At 34.3% G+C, this 23,748-nt stretch overlaps 1 protein-coding gene across 2 annotated transcripts; it reads left to right on the top strand.

Moving 5' to 3' along the window:
• The first annotated feature begins 245 nt into the window (after positions 1-245).
• On the top strand, positions 246-22,773 carry LOC106792190. Of its 2 annotated transcripts, XM_014758410.1 has the most exons (10): positions 246-345; positions 4,730-4,825; positions 12,655-12,867; positions 13,290-13,661; positions 14,013-14,344; positions 15,580-18,676; positions 19,207-19,497; positions 20,297-20,499; positions 21,542-21,722; positions 22,212-22,773. In XM_014758410.1, the coding sequence occupies exons 2-10, from the start codon at positions 4,784-4,786 to the stop codon at positions 22,494-22,496; spliced, it is 5,016 nt and encodes a 1,671-aa protein (XP_014613896.1). In that variant the 5' UTR covers positions 246-345; positions 4,730-4,783; the 3' UTR covers positions 22,497-22,773. The 2 variants fall into 2 exon arrangements, with proteins under 2 accessions (XP_014613896.1, XP_014613895.1); XM_014758409.1 differs by lacking the exons at positions 246-345; positions 4,730-4,825 and adding an exon at positions 9,709-10,061.
• The last annotated feature ends 975 nt before the right edge of the window (positions 22,774-23,748 follow it).

Raw genomic sequence — 23,748 nt, 5'->3', positions numbered from 1 at the left:
AAGAATCCGACTTAAAGCTATCGGCCACATTTCTGCATTTCTACGTGGGTTGATAACCCTTCCTCTCTGTCGTCTGTTTCCTCTTCGCTCGTTCTTTCTTTCCTCTTCCTCTAACACACATTGGTAAGAGTTGAAAAAAAAGAGAGAGAGAGAGAGAGATATATAGAAAGAGAGAGTAAGAGAGAGAGAAATAGGGTGAATAAGAGAGGGAACGTGAATGGACGAGGAGAGAGGGACGGTGAAACTGTCAGTGTTACATTGGTCCTCAGCACGAAAGGACGAGCTGCACGAATCACCTGCAATTCCTTCTCCGTTGGAATAAACCTTTCTACTTGCTGACAAAACGTAAGTTTCGTCTTATTTATCTTCTACATTTCTAATCAATCAGAATGCACGAATTGTAACAATAATTTTTTTTTCAATTACCTTACAGTTGATTTTTTTTACAAATGTAATTGCAAAACACATTAAAATTAATGTAATAAATAAAATGAACGAATTAAATTATGAGTCAATGAGGAAACAATTAATTATAGAAATTAATTATAGAATCGTTAAATTAAATCGCGTTGAAAAATCCGTGCCAAATGTAATGAAAATGCGGTTAATTAGCAAAAGGAATTGTGTCTTCCGAATGAAGATGATTGTACTCGTTTACTAGTTCGCACGCGCTGTAGATCCGTTAAAGAGAAGAAAGAGGGGAAATGGGAGGGAAGGGGGAGGGAAGGGGGATGATGTTTATAAGAGACCAGACTATGCGTCTATCGGCCGTCTGCTTTCTCCAAGTGTTTACGATACATTTCCACATGCAGTAATCCCAATGATGCCATTTTATTCATAAACTTAATATTACGCGTTACAATTTTCTCCAACACGTTTCGTCTTTCCTCAGAAATATTTCATGAAAACTTTTTTGTCAACATTATTTTTGCTTTTATGGTTTTTTTACATCGTACGTTCTTCCTTTTATTCCCTAAAGATTTTAACATTTTAATTAACAAACATATGTATAGTACAATGCATTAGAATTATTAACGATAGCTAAAATAATTGATATAGTTTTGCGTTTTCACCAATCGGAAAATTCTACTCTGATTAATCAGTCGAAATAATTAAAAAAAAAATACAAAATAAATGTTGCATTACAATCGAATAAATTTGAAACCAAAATTTCAATTACACGGTGGATAGTATCGAATATTTCGAATTGTCATTTGATTGTAATTAATTAAAAATTTATGCAATATCGTAAACGATCCAACCAATGTTTAGAATTTTTTGTACCGATTTAAAGTTCGTTCGGTAACAACACGTGCATCCCATGTGGTAGAATGCACGTTCACACGTTTCTCTTCTAACAAATGGTTCTTCCTTCGTTTTAAAACGAATATAATTCGCATTGGATCCCGTCTGACGTTTCTCGTGACCGCCGTTTAATTATAGAAATGGAGTCGAGAGTACCTGCCACACTGACCATACGCATGGGACTGTAATGGTAATCCTGGCGAACGTACATTTTCAGTTACACTATAAATAATACTGGCAATAAGACACGAGCGTGACCAAATACTTAACTTACTCAACGTTATCTTTCTATGCTACGTTATTTTTCCCGTTATTTCATACTATCAAATTAATTAATTAATTTTTTCTAATTACAATTAACCTCAACTTAATTTTTTTAGTAACAGAAGGTCATAAATAATTTTTCTAGCCTTTCCATTGATACAAACAGAAAATAATATACAAATTTATTAACACATCTTGTTTATCTTTCATAATGAAAAGTAATTAATTATAGAAATGACAAAGTAATATAACATATTATAATTCGTTTAAAAAATATTTCTTTTTTCTTACGTAGAAAAATTCGTACAAACTTGGCGAGTTGTAATTGTTTTCGAAGTGAATAAAAAAGACAACCTAATTTATAATATATAATCGTAAAATTTCTATATTAATGCTGTAAACACTAAAAATGGGAAGTCGTAGTAGAAAAAGGGCGGTACCGTAAAACGGTAAAAATTAGAAAATAAAAGCTTAGTTCACGTGGTTTCATTCGCGTTTATTCGTGCATCTAAGTCTTGTCCTCTGAGAAAATTATTAACTCCAAGTAGTGTGTCGTGTCGTCGCAATAGTAGCGTTTTTAGGACGACAAACAGCTATCGTGACTCACAACTAACCCATGACGTAATAGCGACAAGTCTTTTATGGTTAAGAAGCGCGAACGACGAATACGATTTTTCTTTGCTAACTTTCAATTTCAACTGTGTTCAGACATACTCGTAATATAATTATAATCATAATCGTAATATCAATTTAATCGTCCTCATTTATTTTCAATTGATTCGATTAACACCTAATCACAATTTAAAAAATGATCTCCTTTTAATGATTAACCCGATCGATTAATACTCACGACTATCGTTATATGAAATACCTAATGCGTTGACAAAGGGGAAATCTTGCGATTACAGTAACTTGCGATTCCACCTTCATGAATAATCTCGTAAGGTGTTATTGAACTTGAATGGACCATCGATATTACTCAACTCATCCCTTTGTATGCAAAATCCATTGTAATACGAATTCGCGGTTTATATCTATCTATGTATAAATACATGTGTGTATGTATGTCTGTGTATAGGTGTATAAGTAATTATATTCCTACGTATTCGTAAACAAGTTAAATTCTTAAATGCCTCATAATATATTTTTTTATATATATATTTTTGTATTGTAATTGTTAAAAATTTTGTAACACGTTGAATGCCATGGGGATCACCGATGACCGGTTGCACATGCAATGCGTTGCATATGATTATACACTTTAACTTATCTGTTCTATATGATATTATATATGCATAATAACGAATTCGTATTGGTACCACAAGCAAACCATGGGAAATTAGGATGACATTCGACGTGTTAATATTTTTAATATAAATTTTCAATTTATGCATATACTATAAATATTCTTTATACGATTTTTATATTTTATTATTTATATGTGCGTATATTTGTGTTAATCATGAATACTTTTGAGGCTAGGAAATTAATTTGGTTCTGTCGAGTAATCGCACGACGCGTTGCTTCGATTCGCAATAAAAATATACTTTGTTAAGAATTCAAGCTGTTAAAAAAAGTAATCGAGTACGAGAACAATCGGTAGTTTGTCGAACAGTTAGAAGAAAAAAACTCACCAAAAAAAACCGAATCGATATTTTTCCTAGTAAGCAATCTGAGTGATTGAACAACAACGTGGTATATTCGATTCTACGTGGGTGTGAAATTTTTCATGAATATTCAATCCAGTTATTAAACCGATTTTCTAGAATTCCAAAACCGATTATCTCGTCTGCGTTTGCAAACGCAACTTAGTTTCAACTTTTTCATGCATTCTATCTCTCTCTCTCTCTTGACTTTATAATGAAATGCAAAAAATAAAAATAAAAAAGAAATTCCACGATACCTCGAAGATTCATTTTTATCGAAAATTCTTTAAGGTAAAGTCGGGAAAAAAGTTATTCCGTATTTCGATTATTCGATTGTAGCTTCATGCTTTCACTTTGTCCTCCACCTGTTTCATAATGAAGATCATGAAGTATTAAACCCGAACCCTTCCTGTCATGGCTGGATAACGAAGCACGAACATGATTGTTGTTCCTCACTCCCTTTTTCTCTTTCTCACGCTTCCTCTCTCTCTCTAAAACGATTTTTGCAAAGAGTAACGAATCAAACGTTTTTAGACGTGGGTGAATCGATTGGTATAAAACGTGGGCGAGCTCGATATCAGCGCGTACTTTCTTGTTTCAATCATATATCCATCAGTATTCATAAGTATATTACGAGTAACACTTTAACATTTAAAGGATAGAGATCACATTTTGGATGGAAAAGTTAAAAAAAAGAAAAAAGAAATAAAAGAAAATACGCAAACAATATTACAATTAAAATCGAATTAATTTTATACAAATTTTACACGCGTTTATATAAATTTAATTATAGTAACGCAAACAAGTTTTCGAAGCATAGCAATGTTTTTCCTACGTTGAATAATTTAACTATCGTCACATTCCTAAATTTACCTAAATTTACCGAAAAGTTTTCGCCCACTAAAAAAAGAAAACAAAAGCCTGAATCAATTATACATAGTCCGTCTGTTAAGTGTTAATAAAAAAAGTTAGATCGCTTAGAGTACAGAGGATCATAGAAACTAAATCAATTATCTTTCGATCGTTTTTCTCATCGATCTCGACGATGCGATTCTTCAGCGAACTGGGCTCGAGCTCGAGGCGTTCAAATTAATCCCGCGTTCGCGTCCTTTTTCTTCGAAACTCGTTTAGTGTTCTGTCTGTATCTGTATATGTGTGTGTGTGTATGTAAGTAAGTATGTATTCGGATGCAACAGACTGTATCCAGAAGTGAAAATCTGAGCGTGAGTTACCAGTACTACTTTTGAGACTGGTAGTTGGACGCATATTCAGCTACTGCACACACACACACTTCTGGGTTTAATTTAGATAATGACGTCATTAAAAGCTCCAAAGTGCTAGAAGAGTGCCGGCATTAAAACGAACGAACGAAACTAAACGAGAAGAACGAATGCGTAAACGATTGTACCTAACAAATTAGATAACACAAACCCTCCTACGATATCTCCTTAAATTCGTACTATTATTCTATCGATCAGATTGAATATTGAGAACATCTAATTACTTGTTTGCAGACAACACAAGATCGAGAAACTCTGTGAGGAGAGGAAATATACATCTATTCGATTATGGCAGCACCACAGGCGTCATCGCGTCTCGAGATGCTGCAGGTGAGCGAACAAAAATCTTCATTATCATTGCTGCTAATTAAAATAGCTTAACGTACATTGCGAACGGATTACGAGATATCTCGAAAACGATTCTAATGAAGTAACAAGTGACAAAAATTAACTATTTGTTGTCATCATTTTTAATTTAATTTTCTAAACATATGAATAGGGACAAATATTTAACACGATTTTAAAGTAAATATTTAATGCAAAAAAATTCTTAGCCACTGAGTATGATTTTAAAAATAAAATATCTGGTCTGTAATATAATAAGATGATCGATCTAGAAGAACGTAAATCATTGAATGATTTTATTATGTATTATGACAGTCTTCGTGAACGCACGTTCTCGATATATTCTCCGATTGGGTTAAGGTACATGCTATCTATTTCTCTTTGTCTCTTTCTTTTTCTCTATCTATCTCAATATATCAATATATCTATATATCTATCTATCTATCTATCTCTCGTTCTCCTTTGGCCCACGTATCGGTTATGTTCGCTGACTCGACGCATATATGGCATCTTGTCTTGCCAGTGTATGACCTAGCTAACGACCCACGTATTTGATGTACCCAAAACCAAAGGCCAAAGATATCCACCATACGAATAAAATTCTTACTGAATACACAAACAAACGAACAAAAATATAACTACGAAATGGTCTTAACAAATACTTTATTAAATTTTCACGAGCTTTGTGACTTGATAATTTGCTGTCATTTTCTTTTATTTCTGATTAATTTATTTGCAAATTTTCAGCTATGACAATAGTGTCCTCCCCCATTCCCAACGCAAGGAAACTTAATAATTGCGAAACTGTCCTAATAAAAAATTAAACTTTCAGAAACTTTGATTGAATCCTCTCTAAATTCTCTCTTGGTTTTAATTACTTTATTCTGAAATTGTGAACGATAACAACAGTGTTCTCCCCCTGTTATCCACTCACCGACACTTGGGGAGACTTAATAATAATTTCAAAAGCTGGATTCGGTCTTTGAAAAAAGTCAAACTCTTTCAGGATGGCTTACAAAAATCAAATAATGCTATCACTCTCTCTCTCTCTCTTTCTCTCTCTTCTTCTTTCATTCTCTCTCGAAGCAAACGAATGGAACGTTAGTATCATAGGAATAGAAAAGAAGACTGAAACGTCGTCTTGTTTTCTTCCACTCTAGTGGTCGGTCGTCCGGTTTCGAATGTCGGTTGCTCGGATAGAAAGCAAAGGCTACTTTGGTCTCTCATATAACGACGTCCTAACAAAAGAGCAATCCTCGAAGAAAGGAAGAGGCAGAAGGCAAAATATAGAGAAGAAGAAGGATACCAAAAGGGATCGGAGGAGAACGGAATCATAGACGCTTGGTTTGTCAACCGCAACCAACCACGGAGATCCGTAACCATAATAATGTGACGTCATTTCCTCCGTCTTTTCAGTCCCCTTTCGACGACGACGACGAAACCTCGTCCTCCTTCTACCACGAACAAACCTCACTAAATTACTTTTCTTCCATCTTCATCTTCGGAATAAAATTATTTTCCTTTTCAAAATGACTATTTTCGGATTGTTAGATATCGAAATACGTGACATCCAAAATATTCTTATGCAATTCTAGATGGTAAAAAATAAAAAATGTTTGGAAGTTGAGAAGAGGTTGGATGGTAAACCCATCGGTGAACTTTCGAACACCCACGTTTGCTTAAAACTTTCCAACAGGAGGTCCTCGTTCCTCTTCTTTATGAAATATCTCGATACTTATACTAACGATAGTTTCCAATAGAAAAATCTAAAGTTATCGTTAAGGTGTACTCAAGCAAAGTCTCAACGCGTCATGTACATAAACGTTTAATCACGGATAAGGTAAGCAGGACTAGATTTTCTCGAGCTCGTGAATGTATGTTGTGTTCGTATGTACACACGTTCGTTCGAACGAAGAACGAATCCGGTATGTAATTGCGTTACTTGACTTACCGCGTGTCTAACAAGTAGGAGGTATATCTGTAACTCTCTCTCAACAAGGGAAAATAAATTACAATTACAAATAACCGTAGAGAGAGAGCAAGCAGAACGCGCGTCTTGGCTACACGAATCTTCTTATAAATAATTTATATCGCCAAGGATGACCGTTATCGAGAGTGTAGATACTAGAAAGAGAAAAAGAGAAGGAGAAGGAGATGGCAGTCCTCCTTGCTCTAAACCCACATTCACAGATTTATCCGTATCAGGACTAGGAGATACAGAACAGAGACAGACCGCAAGCTCGCACCTTCTTCTCGCGTGACATCGTCACGACATTCACGTCCATGAAAACCACGTAAAAACGTGAACGAGTTCACCTCCCCCCATCTCCGATATCTACCTGTTCCCTATAAAATAATCAAAGCCAGTGTCAGTTAAGTGACAAGTTAACTCCTATTACGACTACGAATGACAAGATATTGCATCATATCAATTTATAAATATAAATTCCATTTGTGTTGCTTTTCTCATAAATAGAAATTTTTAATTTTCATTTAAATAAAATTACAAAAATGATTTTATGAAATTGTTTGTTTCGTTAAAACGATTATGATAAATATAAAAAAAATGTATGAAGGAATTTTTTTTGCTTTTTCATTTCAAACATAATCGATCATTTCGTAAACATTAACTCGCGATAAATACCAACATATACGTGTATATATATATATGTGTGTATAAAAAACGTAATTACACCTTCTCTCGAAAAAGTATTATGACGTAATTATACTCCTTTTAATGTCATTTTTTTCCTTTTCTTTTTCTTATTTTCACTCGTCGTCAGATCGAGTGAAGGAAGGTCAAGCGTGGGTAGTTAACAATCGTTCTTCTTCTTTTTTCTCCTCCTCTTGTTAACTTTGACACACCTTTGTCCGCGAGCATCGGTATACATATATTATCTTACTATTTTTTATTTAATTTCTAACGATCGCAGTAAAGACAGAGAGAGATATAGAGAATAAGCTACTTGAGAACTAATTCATTCGGTGACCTAACAGTCCCATTGTGAAGTAGGAAACTCGTTACTAAGTAAGCAAATTGTTCCCATTGGTTATTACTTATCACGGATGATTAGAATTCAGTTTGGTGTTCGAGGAAGCAAGCAAGCAAGCAAGCAATCGTCTTGCACGAACGAGACGATATTCTCGAGAGACCTTGAACCTTTCGCTCGATGAAGTCAGAATTTCCAGGTGCTTCGATCCGTGGAACGTCGATAATATGCTGACCTTGAATTTCTCCAACAACAGCTCGCGACCAGTTCTCTCTTATGCTTCATCGAAAATAATCTTTTACGAGATCGATCTATTTTATCTGAAAATTGATTAAACACTATAGTTCGATCGTCTGAATCTGTGTTAACGGTTTTACGGTAATCATGAAATATTTCTAAAACGCTGATGAACGATCGGATAGAAAAATGAGTTTTAAAGAAAGTGTCGAAAGTTTTATAACTATAAAACAGTGGTCTTGAAACTGTTTTCCACAGAAAACGGTGCGGTTCCACGTAACCTTCCCAAGGGTTCCCCGAATTGTTCTTTAGATATATTACATTGCATCAATATCATTTGTCGTGTTACGAGGTAGGATTATATAAAATATTTTTACACTGATAAAGATTCCGTAAACTGAAAAAGTTTGAAGACCACTGCTATACGACAGTTATCCTGCTTTTATTCCACCTGGTTTACATGTTGCGAAATTCTCTAAGGATAGTAATGTTACGCATGCGTGGCAATAAAACACGAACAGTGTACAGTTGAATGCAATGCAGTATTATTCGTCTGCTGCCCTCCGAGTGAGTACTCTTTCTTCTCTCTCTCTCTCTTTTTCTCTTTCTTTAACAGCAAATCCAACTATTTTGATAAGAATTAAAACTATAAACTATATCCTTGATTTAAAGAATAATAATAAAAAACACACACCTACAAAAAAAAATTGTTGGATGAAAAGAAATAAAGTAATTAATCAAATTATAAGAATGATTTAAAAATATATATCTAAGTGGCGATAAAAAAGTAACGAGGAGATAAAAAATAACGAGGAAATAAGAAAGAAACGGAACACGAGATATGCTATTCGCGGAAGTTCGATAACAAACTTACTATGTTTCATTCGAATAACGTCTGAACTGCTACGAGTTTCTCGAAGAATAACTAGTCCTTGCAAACTTTGCGAAGAGAAGACGGTGAACTTGACACGAAGTACTACAACCTTTTCACCGTCAACAAATCAAACGCATAATCAAACTTGTCTCTTGTCGACCGACACACGCTATTTATCAGGACGACAATAAAAAATAACATACACACACATAAGCAAATATACACTACTAGTCAAGAATTTGAAATCAATTGCTGATTTGTATAAAATTCGAACATCAGTAAAACTGAGCTCAATATATAACAGATGATGCCGTTCCTGTTTTATGACTCAAAAGCAAAGCATTGGTGAAAGAAGCTACACTTACAGTCAAAAGTTTGAGTACACTTATTACATTTACATAAGTACACTTATATACAGGTTTCAAATTTCACTTCGTCCAGGTTCAAAGTAAAACTCGTGAGATCTAACAAAATAATTGATACAATGTGCAACAAATTATTTCTCTACGACAAATTTGCTGCGAAAGCTTATTACTTACAGTTTAATTGAATGGATCTAATTAATTTTGATAACAGTAAAGTCATGTGAAACACGTGCAATAATAAAGGAATGTTAAACAAAACGGAATATTTAGTTTTTTCAAACAATGTGTAATGCTAATGCACTTGGTATACCCAAACTGTTACTACAAACTTGCCATTGTAATTTGATATCGACGTTACAAGCTAACTCATGTTCTAGTTAATCACTTTAAAAAGAAATATTTTCAGCGAGCATCTCAATGTCATCGCGGAAGGAACCTTTTGTCCTTTTACAATATGATCGAGCATAATGGAGGGCAATCGGTCAGAAGTGCGAAGGCAAAAGGTCAGAAGTTACGGTGACTTTGTGGAAAAATTTATTGTCTGTTGGCAAAATCAAGAAAAGGAGAAAAAAAGCAACAGCAATCAGAATACCATCGTTAAAAATGAATTTAATAAACGTACGAGAATCGAATCGATTATGTCGAAACAACTTGCTATTCGTGCTATACCGATGGATCTGCAAACGTCATCGAACTTTCATGAACTACCTTCCTTCCCTACAAATCTGACCAACGAAGTAAACTCTCCGGAAAATGTAACGTACCGTATCACAATGCACTATCAAAATAGACTAGGTGGCTTTTCATACATTAGCCAAAACGAAACGATCGATTTCTTTCTAATTTTCTTCAAATGTCGTTAACTTGAAAACGATGAATAATCGAATAAGTGTACCTAAGAGAATTTTATTTTTTTTTGTTTTTTTTTTTTTAGAAATGACCTAATCTATTGCCTTTCATTGTACCGTTAATTTTTGGGACACCCTCTACATAAATACATACAGATATATTAAAAAAGATACTTTCATCGTCTTTGATCGTCTCATTTCTCTTTTCCTTCGTTGAAGAAGTAAAATCTCGTCCATTTTTTTTCTCTCTCTCTCTCTTTCTTTCATTCTTTCTTTATTTTTGCTCTCTCTTCTTTTCTTTCTTTCTGCGAAATGCAACGAAACGAACTCGAACGATGAGAGGCCAGTTTTCAAGGGACAACGTGACGACGAGTCTTACGAAAGCACTCGTCGTTGACCTCCTTTCTGCCTTCGCCATCAACGTGTATTCGCATCTTTTTTTTTATTCTTCTTCGTTTTCTCTTCATCTTCTTTCACCACCTTTTCTACCATTTTCTTGTTCCCTTTTCGTAGCTTCAGATCGTTTACACTGACCCAGCGACTTCTTTAAGGACAAGGTGAACGCACTCCTCCCCCCTCCTCCTCTTCACCCTTCCCCAAAATATATACAGACATACACAAACATACATGTGGGCGTTAATTTCCAGTTCCACCCACACAAAAAGTCCCCTCTGAAAAACACATTTTACCGATAAACACGTTCCTTTGCAATTACGTGATATCCCTTTCTATTTGTTTCTTTTTCTTTTCTTTTACTGGCAACGTTATTCAAGAAAAGAAAGAGAGAGAGAGAGAGAGAAGGAGAAAAAAAGGCGAAGGATCCTGACCTAATCCAAATCAAATCTAACACGAACGATAAATTATCACGCTAGCTTTACCTTGATGCACACAGTGTTCACGAAAATATGCCAACTGATATAAATTTCTTATCATTTATTTTTTACGAAGAAATTCCCTAACACTTGGATGTTTCATCTTGCTTCGTTGGAGGTGACTGTTTATTCTAGTATATTATCACGGAATAATGCAAATTTTCTTGATTGGAGGCACCCTCCCTTTCTCTCTCTCTCTCTCTCTCTCTCTCTCTCTCTGTTGTAAGAGAATGATTGGTAGCGTGCACTTAATGCAAATCGATCGGTGGTATTACGTCGGAGAACATTGTCGATACTCTCTCTCTATAAATACAGTCGGCAAGCTTTAGGCACGTATCACAATTTTAAGAGTCACGAGATATCCTTCCCGTCGCGTCACGCATTACATTGCATTGCACTACACTGCATTGCATTGCATTTTCATAAAAATATATTGAATGGGAAATAGCAAATGCAGGAGAGTTCGATGACCGTGGTTAATTACAAACTGAACTACTGAGCTCCGTTAATGCTTTTAGATAACTCCATGTTTCTATTTCATACATTTCGATATTAATGAACTTAATTGACATTACATCATAGTTATAACAAAACAAACGCATACGAAATGCAAGTGTGTACCCCCTCGAATACTACGATCTCTCGGTGAACACAAGCAGTCAGGCAGGTTGCCGAAGCGGCTAGCCGAAGCACGCCGGAACGATGTCTCATTAGGATTAAATCAATTATCGGCCTACCTGATTGCCAACCCAATGATTCAATCAGCATAGAATTTATATTTGCGTCTAGGTTTAAGGTGTTATTACTATCTGATATCGTGATACTTGTACTTTACTATAAATGATGGATATTATGAAAGTAAATATTTCATCTTTGAGAAAATTCCATTTCGATTATTTACAAATTTATTCAATTAAGACCAGAATTTAAACAATATGATTGTAAATGTGTCTTTGAAAAGATTCCGTTGTGGTTATTATAACATTTATTAATTTAAAACTAGGATATATTAACAGGACCTATATTACTAAATACGATTATCTTTAACTTATTAAAATTGTACAAAATAATGCTATTTTTTATTGCAAATATAAATTAATAAAAACGAAATAATGATAAAAAAAAAAAAAAAGAAAAAAAGAGAAAAGTATATGATAAAATATAATTTCAATGTAGCGTACATCCGAGAATGAAGATTTCGTCGTGGCCTATATGATTACGCGTAGAGCGTTAAACAAGGGGGAGAGAAAAGTTTCTACGCGCTGTGTAAGAGCGGACCAGTCGAGTTAACGAGTTTACTAACCCCTTCGTGGGATGTAGGTCAGAATGAATCGATGAGGTCGGACGTTACCCATCGCACTCTTGGTGCATATGCATTACGTGCACTGAGTTGGACTATAGCGTGCAACTCGTGGTTCTATTCGCGGTCGGTGTCTCGCGAACGGATCGTAGAACACGTAAAGCTTGCTTAAGGCTTAGGGCTGGCTAAAGGGTGGCTTGGCTTCTCTGTCTCTCTTTCTCTTTCTCTCTCTCTCTCTCTCTCTCTCTATCTCGAATACTCTCTCAAATAATCTCTCTCGATGACGGCCGCAACGAGGGTGAATTATAATTATCAACGCGTGTCGCAGGCCCGCTTTCAACAGAAGCAGCTACAAGAGAAAGAGCAGAAATTGCTGCAGCTTTACGACCAACAACAACAGAGAGCATATCAGGTAGCACAAAGAGGCAGTTCAGGATCGAATAGCTCTGGCCAAGGGACCTCTACGGTTAACCACCATCACCAGATTGTTACGAGGACTTCTTCCTCCGGTCACACGACCTCGACCTCCCAGGTTACCAAGGTAAAACATTTATCTTCTGCGAGCTCGATATATATATCTATATATATATATATATATATATATATATATATATAACTGTGCCATCAGATATGGAAAGACCGATGTTGTATCGATTCTATTCTACAAAAACATTCATTCGATTATTTCGAATTAGTTTGCATATTATTCCAAGATTGCTTTATGTAGAGTGTTTCAATCAAAACAAATTATTCATTGAAGTTTTAACAATCTTATATTTTTAATAATGTTCCGATACCCAATTATTATTCAATTGTGTTATTACTCATCAAGATTGAAATAAATGAAAAACTAAATTCCTTAGCGAACGTTCGACAAAATAAAATGAGAAATACGTTAGCATCCTTTTAAACGTCAAACGACGTTACTTGACATTTCAATCTTATCGAAAATTGTCGAACAAGGTAAAGCAGCAGGTATTCAACGATCGACGACAGACGACTAGCGTGAAAGGCATCGATAGAAGCTACCCCCTCGAACCGCTTGACAATAAAACGAGAAAGCAACCGACAAGCAATGGCATCGGCAATTCTAGGAACAATGGTTTGACCGTCAATCGACAATCCATTACTGTTAAACGCGTAACGCGTTCCGACCTAAACAGCAATGTTAACGACGGCAAACCTATCGTTTCTTATCACGAAGAAATCGCAAGGGAATCCTCATCTTCGCGTGACGTACCGCATACAATCGAATCACCCAAAGAGGATGACATCGAAGTGTTCGATAACGAAAATCATCCCGCTCCTTACGTTAATGGAAATTATCCTGACCAGGTTAGTTATAATCATTTATTTTTATTTACAAAATCACCTTCGTTAAAATATTCCGACGCGATGTGAACTTAAGAGATTATTCTCCTATGAATACTTATTTTAAATGATTTATTTTCCCATATAATTTTTGTAATATTTCTCTCAACAAAAAATAATAACTTAAATAATATCTAATTTTAAGATCGTACAAATATTCAAACAATTACCACAAAATTACTACAATATTAACAATTTAATATTTTGTTGGGTCACGCTATTTTGCTTGCACGTTATTTTTCCTTTTCTTGTCTATCTTATCTAGTTCCAAGCAGATAAGAGAAAAATATATAGAATATATATTATTTGTTATAGGTACAAATGGAAAATATCATGGACGAGGACACGATTCAAAGAAATCGAATGATGGCCAAACTACACTTAATGCAATATGACGAGACGTTGAAGTATCGCGTTAAAAACGATCTCGAAAGCGAAGAATTTCCAGAAGAACTCTTGGTCGAAGTAACGGACAAAATACCGAAGCGAACTGTCAGCAAGAAGTTATCTCAAGCTGAGGCACGTTTAGAACGATTCAAGAATATGAATGCCAAACGAAATAATGCTATCAAACTTTCGAATTCAACAACTACAGGGAGCAAGAAACGATCTGAACCATTACTGCCATCATCACGAACTAACTCGAGGTATTTTAGAATTTATAGAATTTGCGTACTTTGAATAACTTCCATCATTTTATCCTTCGATCTTAAATTTTCGTGTTCGAAATTTCCCACCGACAAAAAAAAAAAAAGAAACAAATCATTATCTATAAAAATAATTAGAATATAAATCATGCTAACAATACGCAACTGCTTTTACCACACAATTAATTTTTTCTATCGTCATAAATCGTTGCAATCGCTGACTAGGCATTAGGCATTTTTTATTAAACTATGCAAGTGTAGTGGCTTAACAAATAAATAGAATTTACGATGATTCAAGTAAGAGAGAGAGAGAAAGGGAGAGAAAGAAAGAGAGAATGAGAAAGAAGCAATTTTGTGTGCTTTTAACGAAGGATTCAAAATTGATATCTGAAAAAAAGCAAAAGAAAAAAATAAATAGAAAGGGAAAAAAATATCGTATGTTATTTCGCTTAACGCGAGAGAAAAGCAATTTTTGTGCGCTTTTAACGAAGGATTCAAACTCGGTATTTATTGCAAAAAAAAAAAAATGTAAAAAAAAGAAAAAAGACGGGACAATCCTGTACTTGTTCTGTTTTAACGAAAGAATAATTTCGAAGTGAAAAAAAGAGATTAAATAACGATTCAAATAGTCGATGTTGGAAAAAAGATGATGAAAATATTGAAGGTCGGCTGGAAGCTTCGCATTGCTGTCTCTCTGTGACATCAATTTAACAAGGGAGAAAGAGGATGTAGAATGGAGTCCCTAACTCGATTCTAAACGCGGCGAAACCTTCGAGATAGATCCCAGCTTAAGCTCGCTGACGACATAATCCTGCGCTACGAACAAATTCGCCCTGTTGGCTCTCTCGCTGTATCTTTGTGTTTCTTCTTTTTTTTTATTTTACTTGTCTCCTCTTCATCCGAATGTATTCCCCCTAACCCTAGTCTCTCGCAGTGGCAGTGGTTCTTTTAACATAAAGGTGACGAGGACAAAACTACAAGTCAATTTCAACAAAATTTCGTTCTCATTAAAGATTTGAATGTTCAATGCCTACCGCAGCATTAAAATTCCCACGATCACTAACCGCAACATCATTTTCGTGCTATAAGCTAGAAAACAAAAATAAGGAACATTATGTGAAGTACGAGTGAACTCTGGAGAGGGTGAGAGGTTTAAATGTTTTGAGATAAAGTGAAAAATAAAAATGCAAAGAAGTTTGTGATCAATGGTCTTTGTCAAAACTTGAATTTCTCAGAGTCGGCATCATGGGCGTTACGACGACTACAGCTAAGAAGAATAAGAAAAAAACAGGAAGTATAAGGGAAAAACAATCGAATAAGTTTAAGATTGGAAAAGGTAGTCTAAAATACGGTCAAGTGGCATTCGAAAAATCTAAGACAGAGGAAAATAAATCGAAGAAAATACGATACGATAGAAAAACCGGCACGTCCAACGAAAACTCCATATTTCAAAAGAGAAAAGCCGATGTTCCTGGCCAAGACGAAACGATAGATCCAACAGATAGCCCAACATTCTTTTCCAACGAATCGAAAAAATCTTCTACCAAAATATCTATCGATACCTTGGACTCTAAGCTTACATCGAAACCTCTCTCGAATACCAAACGACACGTCCAAACTCGAGAAATTTCTTCTACCAAAGTCAACAATTTTCCTATCACCACTGCGAGCAACAACGATGAACGTTCTTACAAAACCCATGGAAAAAGAGATTCGTCTACTTTTTCATCTTATCGTAGACCATCCGAAAGTTCAACCACGACCAGCTTGGAATCCAAACACACTTCTTCTCCGGAATTAATCAGGACTCTTAAAAAACGTGATACGAGTCCGGAATTTTTTTGCGTCGAAACGGAAAAATCTGCTACAACTATGAGCCTTAAGCCGAAACCTAAAAATTTCAACGAAGACAAACGCGATGGCGTCAGCTCGAGTCGAGATTTTCAATCGAAAGTATCACAAAAAATAATCGCCAAGCAAAGTCCGTCATATTTAAAACTAGAACGTAATATTCGAAAATCGTCGGACAGTTCGGAAACTTCTAACAAGAGTTCGAACTTGGAATTACAGTCTCAAAAAGGTTCGATAAATGCTTTACGATCTATACAACTTATTCGTAACGCTATGAAAACTCAAAATGTACGGAAAGAAAAAAATACGAAGGATGACGAAGATCATTTAAAAATTAATCCGATAAAATATTCTAAAATTACTCCAAAAGAGAACAAACGAAAGGATTGTACAAATTATTGTATTAATCCTGTCAGAAAAAATTCTTTAAAAATAGATGTAAGAGACGTAATCGATTTAAAAAACATGACGGATCGGGAACGTAAATTTTCGTTAAAAAATATCGACACAACTTTGCAATTAAGTCCAAAGAGTCCAAAAAGTACGAAAAGTTTTACCTCGGCCGAGGTTGACACCGAAATTCAAGAAATAACGATGACCGATCAACATGTTCGTTACAACGATGCTATTTGTAGAAATAAAGAAAAAAGAAAAAAAAATACAAAATCAATCCCAGATGGAACCTATTCGAAATCGAATGCGACGAAGTTACGAACTGATGATAAAAAAACAATAACAACGAATCACTTAACTTATCCTATTCGAAAAGAGAAGAAAAAAACAAGGACTTCCATATTGGATTCGAACATTTTTCATCTTAAAGATGAAATCGAGAAAGTTCGAAGGTTTAAGGAAAGTAATCGATCATTAAGTGAAAAATCATGGGAAAAAGAAAAAAAGAAAAAAAGCATGGATTTGAAAGGTTTGACGAGTTCGAAGTTGAGCAAAAGGCATTTGTCGGAAAATAAGAATGGGAAGATAATTGTTTCTCTTGGTAAACGACGAAACAGCGTAGATTTGAAAAGCATTAAAAATGAATCTTCGAGATCGAAAAGTTCCTCATCGATTTGTACAAACGAGGACATCGCATCGAAGAATCGAACAACTAATGTAAGTTTGAGGGACATAACTTTCGATGAATCAGGGAAGGAAATTCAAAAGAGAAGTAGTTCGCCTTTCTTATACAAACGAGTTATTCGAACTTCCGCGGGAGAAATGAAAAGTGAAGACGCGAATAAAGAATTATTAAAATCCACTGAACTTATAAGACGCGTAATAAGAGCTCAATCTTCTAATAAGGAAGATAATCAAAACACGAAATTAACGGAATCGATTAAACACAATGAATCCTTCGATAAATTTTCCGATCAAATTTCTATGATCTCGTTATCAAGTAATGCCAATTATTATGGAAGAACCGATTCCGTAGAATCCGCTTTGAGACGTTTCGATTCGATCGGTGCGGAATCTGAATACCAAGAAACCATTGGAAGAGATTGCGTTGATGCAACTCTGACACATGAGTTATCATCGTCTAAAATTTCTTTAGAAAAAACACCAATGAAATTTACGAACAAAGTAAAAGAACCGGTAAAAACGAAAAATAGAATCTTAGAATCTCCTAAAATTAAAAAATATCAATCAAAATCGGATTTGAAAAAGAATACAAAAAATATAAACGTTAAAAAAAGTCCAAGTATAACGAAAAAAATTTTCCAAACGAAAGTAGAGACATTGCGACAAGGTTCTAAAGGAAAAAAGTTAGCGGAAGCGAGAGACTCGATGGAAATTTCACGAACATCAAAATCACGATCTTTAGCAGCTTGCAAACGGAAACTCTTTCAAGATTCGGGATTTGATGAAACGAAAATCAAGCATGTAGGTTGTATGTTAAAAAAATCGTTTCGAACTGAAAATAAAATAAATGTCAATGGTAGAAAATCCATGGAAATTGAGAAAAAACAAAATAAACGTGAAGAGAAGAAGAAGAAAGAGGAGACGGAGGAGAATGAGGATGTGGATGAGGATCAGGATGATCGTACGGTTGCCGTAAAGCCATTACGTTCTATCGAGGACATACGAAAATCCATCGTATGTGATAGTAGTGGAAGAACGGTAGTAGCATTGACACAAATAACCGATATCGATTTAACGAGACAAGCCGAAACGAGGTCAGCGATTGCAAATGAAATTTTAAAGGCTTCAACCAAGTCCGAAAACCAGTCGCGAATAGTCGTCGACAGTGACCCTTTAAATAGAAAAAGCATTCCTTCCAAAAATCGATCGAAGAATAATTCTCACCTAAGAGATTATGGAAAGATTTTATCCGCAAATTCTCTACGTCTTAATAGGATTAACAAAAGTCCCAGTCCGGAATCACTTAATTCGAAAAAATCGTCGGACATAGATTGTCGTACGACGGTTTTAACCAGAAGAAGCGTTCCTTCATCACCTTCCAAGAGTCCAGATATTTTACCTAGAGTAAGTGATTTATTATTTGTGTTTATAATATATTGAATTGTTTCAATTGTTATTGTTGTTTGCAATAATATTTCTACTATTTCTGCGAATCGTATCCACTTGATTATTTTCGATCCATATTTTTTATTCGATCGTTATCAAAACAGAAAGTTCTCCTCGAACGTTTGCATCTTTAAAACTGAAATTCTCAGCTTTAAACTTTTAATCATTTTTAAGAGTGCTTTCACGTTATCTACGTAAATGATAATCATTTTTTTATCGTTTTTGCTGCATAACCTTCTATTTTCAATTTAACATCCAATTAAAATGAATTAGTAAATTTAGATACTGTACAAAACAATTTAATCAAAAATAAGCTTCTTTCAAGGATACATAAAATCAATACACTTTTATCATCATTATGAAAATATTTGTTAAATAATTCATAAACTATCCAAACAATTCGATGCAAAAGCGATCTATACCTTTTACATAATTTTACGATTATATTTTTCAAATGATTTCTTTATGATTATTGTATTTTCCTATAGCGTATTTCAACCCTTGAATCAAAGACTCAAGAAACGAAGCCATCGATAAAATCTAGCTTCGTGAAAGCTTCGGATTCGATCACGTCTAAAAGATCAACGACGAGAACGGATGTTCCTAACGTCCTCCAGAATGGTCTACATTTGCAGGAACAGATCGTCGAAAGGAAAGAACAAAACGAACTACCGAAGAAATGTCAGGCGTTTACGATCGACTTCGAGGAACGACCGCCCACAAAGACTAACGATAATACGGATTCCAAAAGGCCATTGGCCAAGAAGCAATCCATGGAAGTGAGTTGAATTTTCTTACATAATATACACTACCAACCAAAAGTTTGCTTCACTGATCGACTCCTTCTAACAGGAGACATTTTGGTTACATTTGGCCCGGTCGACTCTGAGGCGATATTGTAAACTAAGGGGTTAATAAAACAAAAGTTAAACTTACGATTTATTGACTTTTAAGCTAAATTAATTCCTCGTCTTCAATGTCGCAGTTATAAAAATAAAAGTAAAGTAAAATTGACTTCTTAGAATTTGGGTCGACCGTGTTAAATTAAAATATAACTCGCGTAAAAAGAGAATTAAATTTGTTTTCCTAATTCGTGTTAAATCAAAATCGTGTAAAAGAAGTTCGTATAAAAACAGAATTGGGGGTGTATAATTAATCGTAACAGAGATAAAAATGTAAATCTCTACTAAGGCATCACCACTTCAATTCGTATAGAAGATTTAATACTAGTAGAATTTACAGAATTCAAATTAACCCTCGGATTACGGTTCTATAAAGTCCTGTAACGGGGTCTTTCGTGACCCACTCTGATTTTCCACTAATGCATACTTTCAAAGAAAACCCAATGCATTACCATTGGATTACTGGGGGAACGGTTCGTGACGATTAATATTTTTAATACATTTCTTTCAAAATCGACACAAACTTTCCGGGCAACCCAATACTTTTATCTAGATGGCACTGAAAAAAAAAAAAGAAAATAGATATATGTATATGTGTATATATGAAGTGACAGAAATTGTAAAATAAAAATGTCATCGTGAGAGATTCTAAATTTCAACGTTTTCTCTTTTTGAGAAACAACAACATCAAACATCATCATCGGCCATTTCCGGAAGACCGACGTCCTCGGCCTCATCCGTTTCCAACGGCAATCCAACACAAACTCAAATTTCTAGTTCGAAAGGAAGAATGGCTACGAAAGCAAGGACTCCGATCAGCAATACGCCAACTTCTAAAGGATCTTCTTGCGTTAAAAGTGGAGCTGGTCAAAATGCCACGTAAGAAATAATGATAATAAGGAATGCTTTTTTTTCTAACCCTTTAAATGCTAAATACTCTTGGCCGAAGCGTTTCGTAGAGACAGAATACTTTATTACTAGTATCAGTTCCGTTGATTGATTATACTAGACATAACAAAAAATAAATTATAATCGTTATTTTCCTAAATAAAATAACACAAGAAAGTGTTTTCCGTGCGTAATTCTGGTGCGACATTATGAATACACAATTCGACATTACATTATTTGCATTCGTATCAACAAACGCATATATAGGTACGTGTATAGCATTCAAAAGGTTAATACGTCACTACCAGCCTTTTTAGGATTTAATAAAAAAAGATTTATTTAAATAAATTAAAAAATAATAATAATAATAAATTATAGAAGAAGAATAAAAAAAATATATGAAGAAATAACTCTCAATAAATGCTTTTTAAAAAGCAGACTATCGTTCTTACCGCTTTGTAACTCGTTCAGAGCTACAAAGGAAGAAAATTATCGGAACGAAGGAGAAACGGCCAAAGTAATTCGTTATTATGCGAAACGACTTATATAGAAACAATCAAAAGATAAGATAGAGATAAATAGATAGAAATAAAATTAAAAAAAGACAGACAGAGAGATAAAGAAAGAGGGAGGAAAAGAGTAAGGGATGGAAGGAAGGAAATGCAGATGGAGCTTTATTATATCAGAGTTCTTGAAGCGTACTATGTTTCACAGACCGTCCCATCTCGACAACAAGCAAACGAAAGGGAAGAAGTGCAGATGAAGAGAGTCGTAGTTAGTATGTACATTACTTTGCACTCTTTCATTCGCCTTTGTTCTCCGATCGTTGTTAAAAAATAAAATCAAAGAGAAAAACAGAAAGACAGAGATGAAAACGGAAGAAAGAAAAATAGAAAGAAAGTTCGGAAGAAATCAATTATTATACCAACATTTTCGCTATTTAATTATCTTCATCTTATTATTAGAACTAATCAAGTCTTTCAATTTGTAATTAAGTTTAAAATAATAAATCAGTATAATAATTGTTTCTCAGAGAAAACCTTGCCCCCTGCAAAGTATGCGGACGTCGATTCGCTCAAGATCGCGTGACCCTTCACGAGCAGATATGTGCGAAAACTGTGCAGAAAAAAAGGAAACAATTCGACACGACCATGTACAGAGTTAAGGGAACCGAATTGGAATCTTTTGTGAAGAAGGGCTCCAAGAAAAACGAAGTAAGTTACTTTAATGTTCTAATAGTAAAAGAAAGATCCAAACGATTTCTAAAATTATTAGCTTCCATTTACTAAGTGACTCTATATAAATTTTTTCAATCTCAAATGTAATTAAAATCAATATTTAGGATATACAATATTTAATTATTTCTTGTGCGAACAAAATAATAGAAACTAAAAGATTGTCTCTTTACAAAAAAAAAAAAAAAAAGAAAAGAAAAAAAGATGGGAACAGAGAAAAGAGTTAAGATGTTTACACGTAAGATTAGAGAATCTCTCAGAAATGTCAAATGAAAGTTAAATTCAGTTAGAAAACGGTTTAACGGAGGAAGAAAAGAGAAGAGAAGAGAAGGAAGGAACAGAGTTCTATTCCACTTTAGATCTTTCGACGTTTTATAAAAGAATCGCGTATGTAGGTCGCGTAGTCATTCTCCCTGTATATGTCCGAAAATATACGATTGGTGTCTGTGTTTGTGTGTTCGTTTGCAGTTAAAATCGAAGAAGCCAGAGGTGAAGTCGAATTGGCGACGTAAGCACGAAGAGTTCATAAATGCAATTCGCTCGGCGAAGCAAGTTCAGGCACATCTGGCGGCAGGTGGACGATTGAGTGACCTTCCCCCGCCCCCGGTCAGCGACACCAGCGACTACATTCAATGTCCCCACTGTGGCAGGAAGTTCAACCAAGCGGCAGCTGAGCGTCACATTCCCAAGTGCGAACACATGCTGCACAACAAGCCATCTTCTCGGGCTGCACCACCACGACCTAGACGTTAAAACTCAACTAAACCATTCTTCCCTCGCACATTTTTATCTTACATTTTTTACCTCCTCCTCCTCCCCTTCCCCCATTACGATCGGATCGAAACTTTTTTTCTCTCACAATTCGAAGATTTCAATCGAACGAACCAACCCCCTTTGAGAATAAAAAAAAAAAGATTCAACTTGCAAGTCGAGTACATCAAATCATTCCTAGATAATCCGTTCTATGCTTGCGATACATTTATGTATACTATTTCTACTCTCTTTTTAATTTTTTCTAACATATAATATTATCTGAATGATCAATTATAATAATAATAATAATATTAATAATAATAATAATATTAATAAAACAGAGATGAATGATTACTTCAATTATTATTTAATTAGTTATTTCTTGTATAGAAAAAAAAATGATTGTATTTGAAAAAAAAAAATATAAAACGTTTCTCTTTCAAAAAGATAAAAAATTAGAGAAAGTTATTTATATGAATCTGTTGAAAATGTTTAACGGAGGTTAAATTCGGTTGGAAAACGTTTTAACATAGAAAGAGAAATTTTTTAACGAAAAAACTCTACTAATTTATCTTTTAGAAATAAGATCATGATCAAGAAAGAAATCATCAAATTTTGTTGGAATTTATCGTAAATGTGATTATAATAACGTGTACTAGATAATAAAGACGCGTATGTTACGTATTTATGTAATTTTAATATCGTTTACTATCATCGACCGTGCCACTTTACTCTTCGATCGATTTATCATTTATTTTTTTTTATCTCTATAATTAAATTGTTTATCATATATCGCTTATAAATATACCCAACTTTTTAATGAGGAACGTATCTACCCCAGATAAGAAAAATCGTAGACGAAAAGATACGCTTCGTATTACAAAATGAAGAATACGTTCGATGTTATCCAAAAACCGTATAAAATGAAATAAAGAACTAGATTCCATTTGAAAAACCAATAATGAAAACTTAATTGCAATAATTCTGACAATGAGATAAATATTGGATTATATATATAAGGAGAAAAAATAAAAAAAAAAACCTTGAAATTAAAAATATTAGAAATAACATTTAGTAAATTATTCGTCATAAACTTGATGAAAGTTTTAATAAAAATATCGCAAATTTGTAAAAAATAAATGAGCGGTTTTTTTAACCGTGTTATTTTAAAACCGTGTGTAAAAGAAGAGTTAGATGTATTTGATTTTAAATGCTTAAAACTTTCCTATCAACGTGTATATACATATATATA

Source organism: Polistes canadensis, unplaced genomic scaffold (genome assembly GCF_001313835.1).
Source record: "Polistes canadensis isolate GaletaPanama2010 unplaced genomic scaffold, ASM131383v1 scaffold_391, whole genome shotgun sequence".
Lineage (NCBI taxonomy): Eukaryota > Metazoa > Arthropoda > Insecta > Hymenoptera > Vespidae > Polistes > Polistes canadensis.
This window is presented reverse-complemented; position numbering and strand designations above follow the sequence as displayed.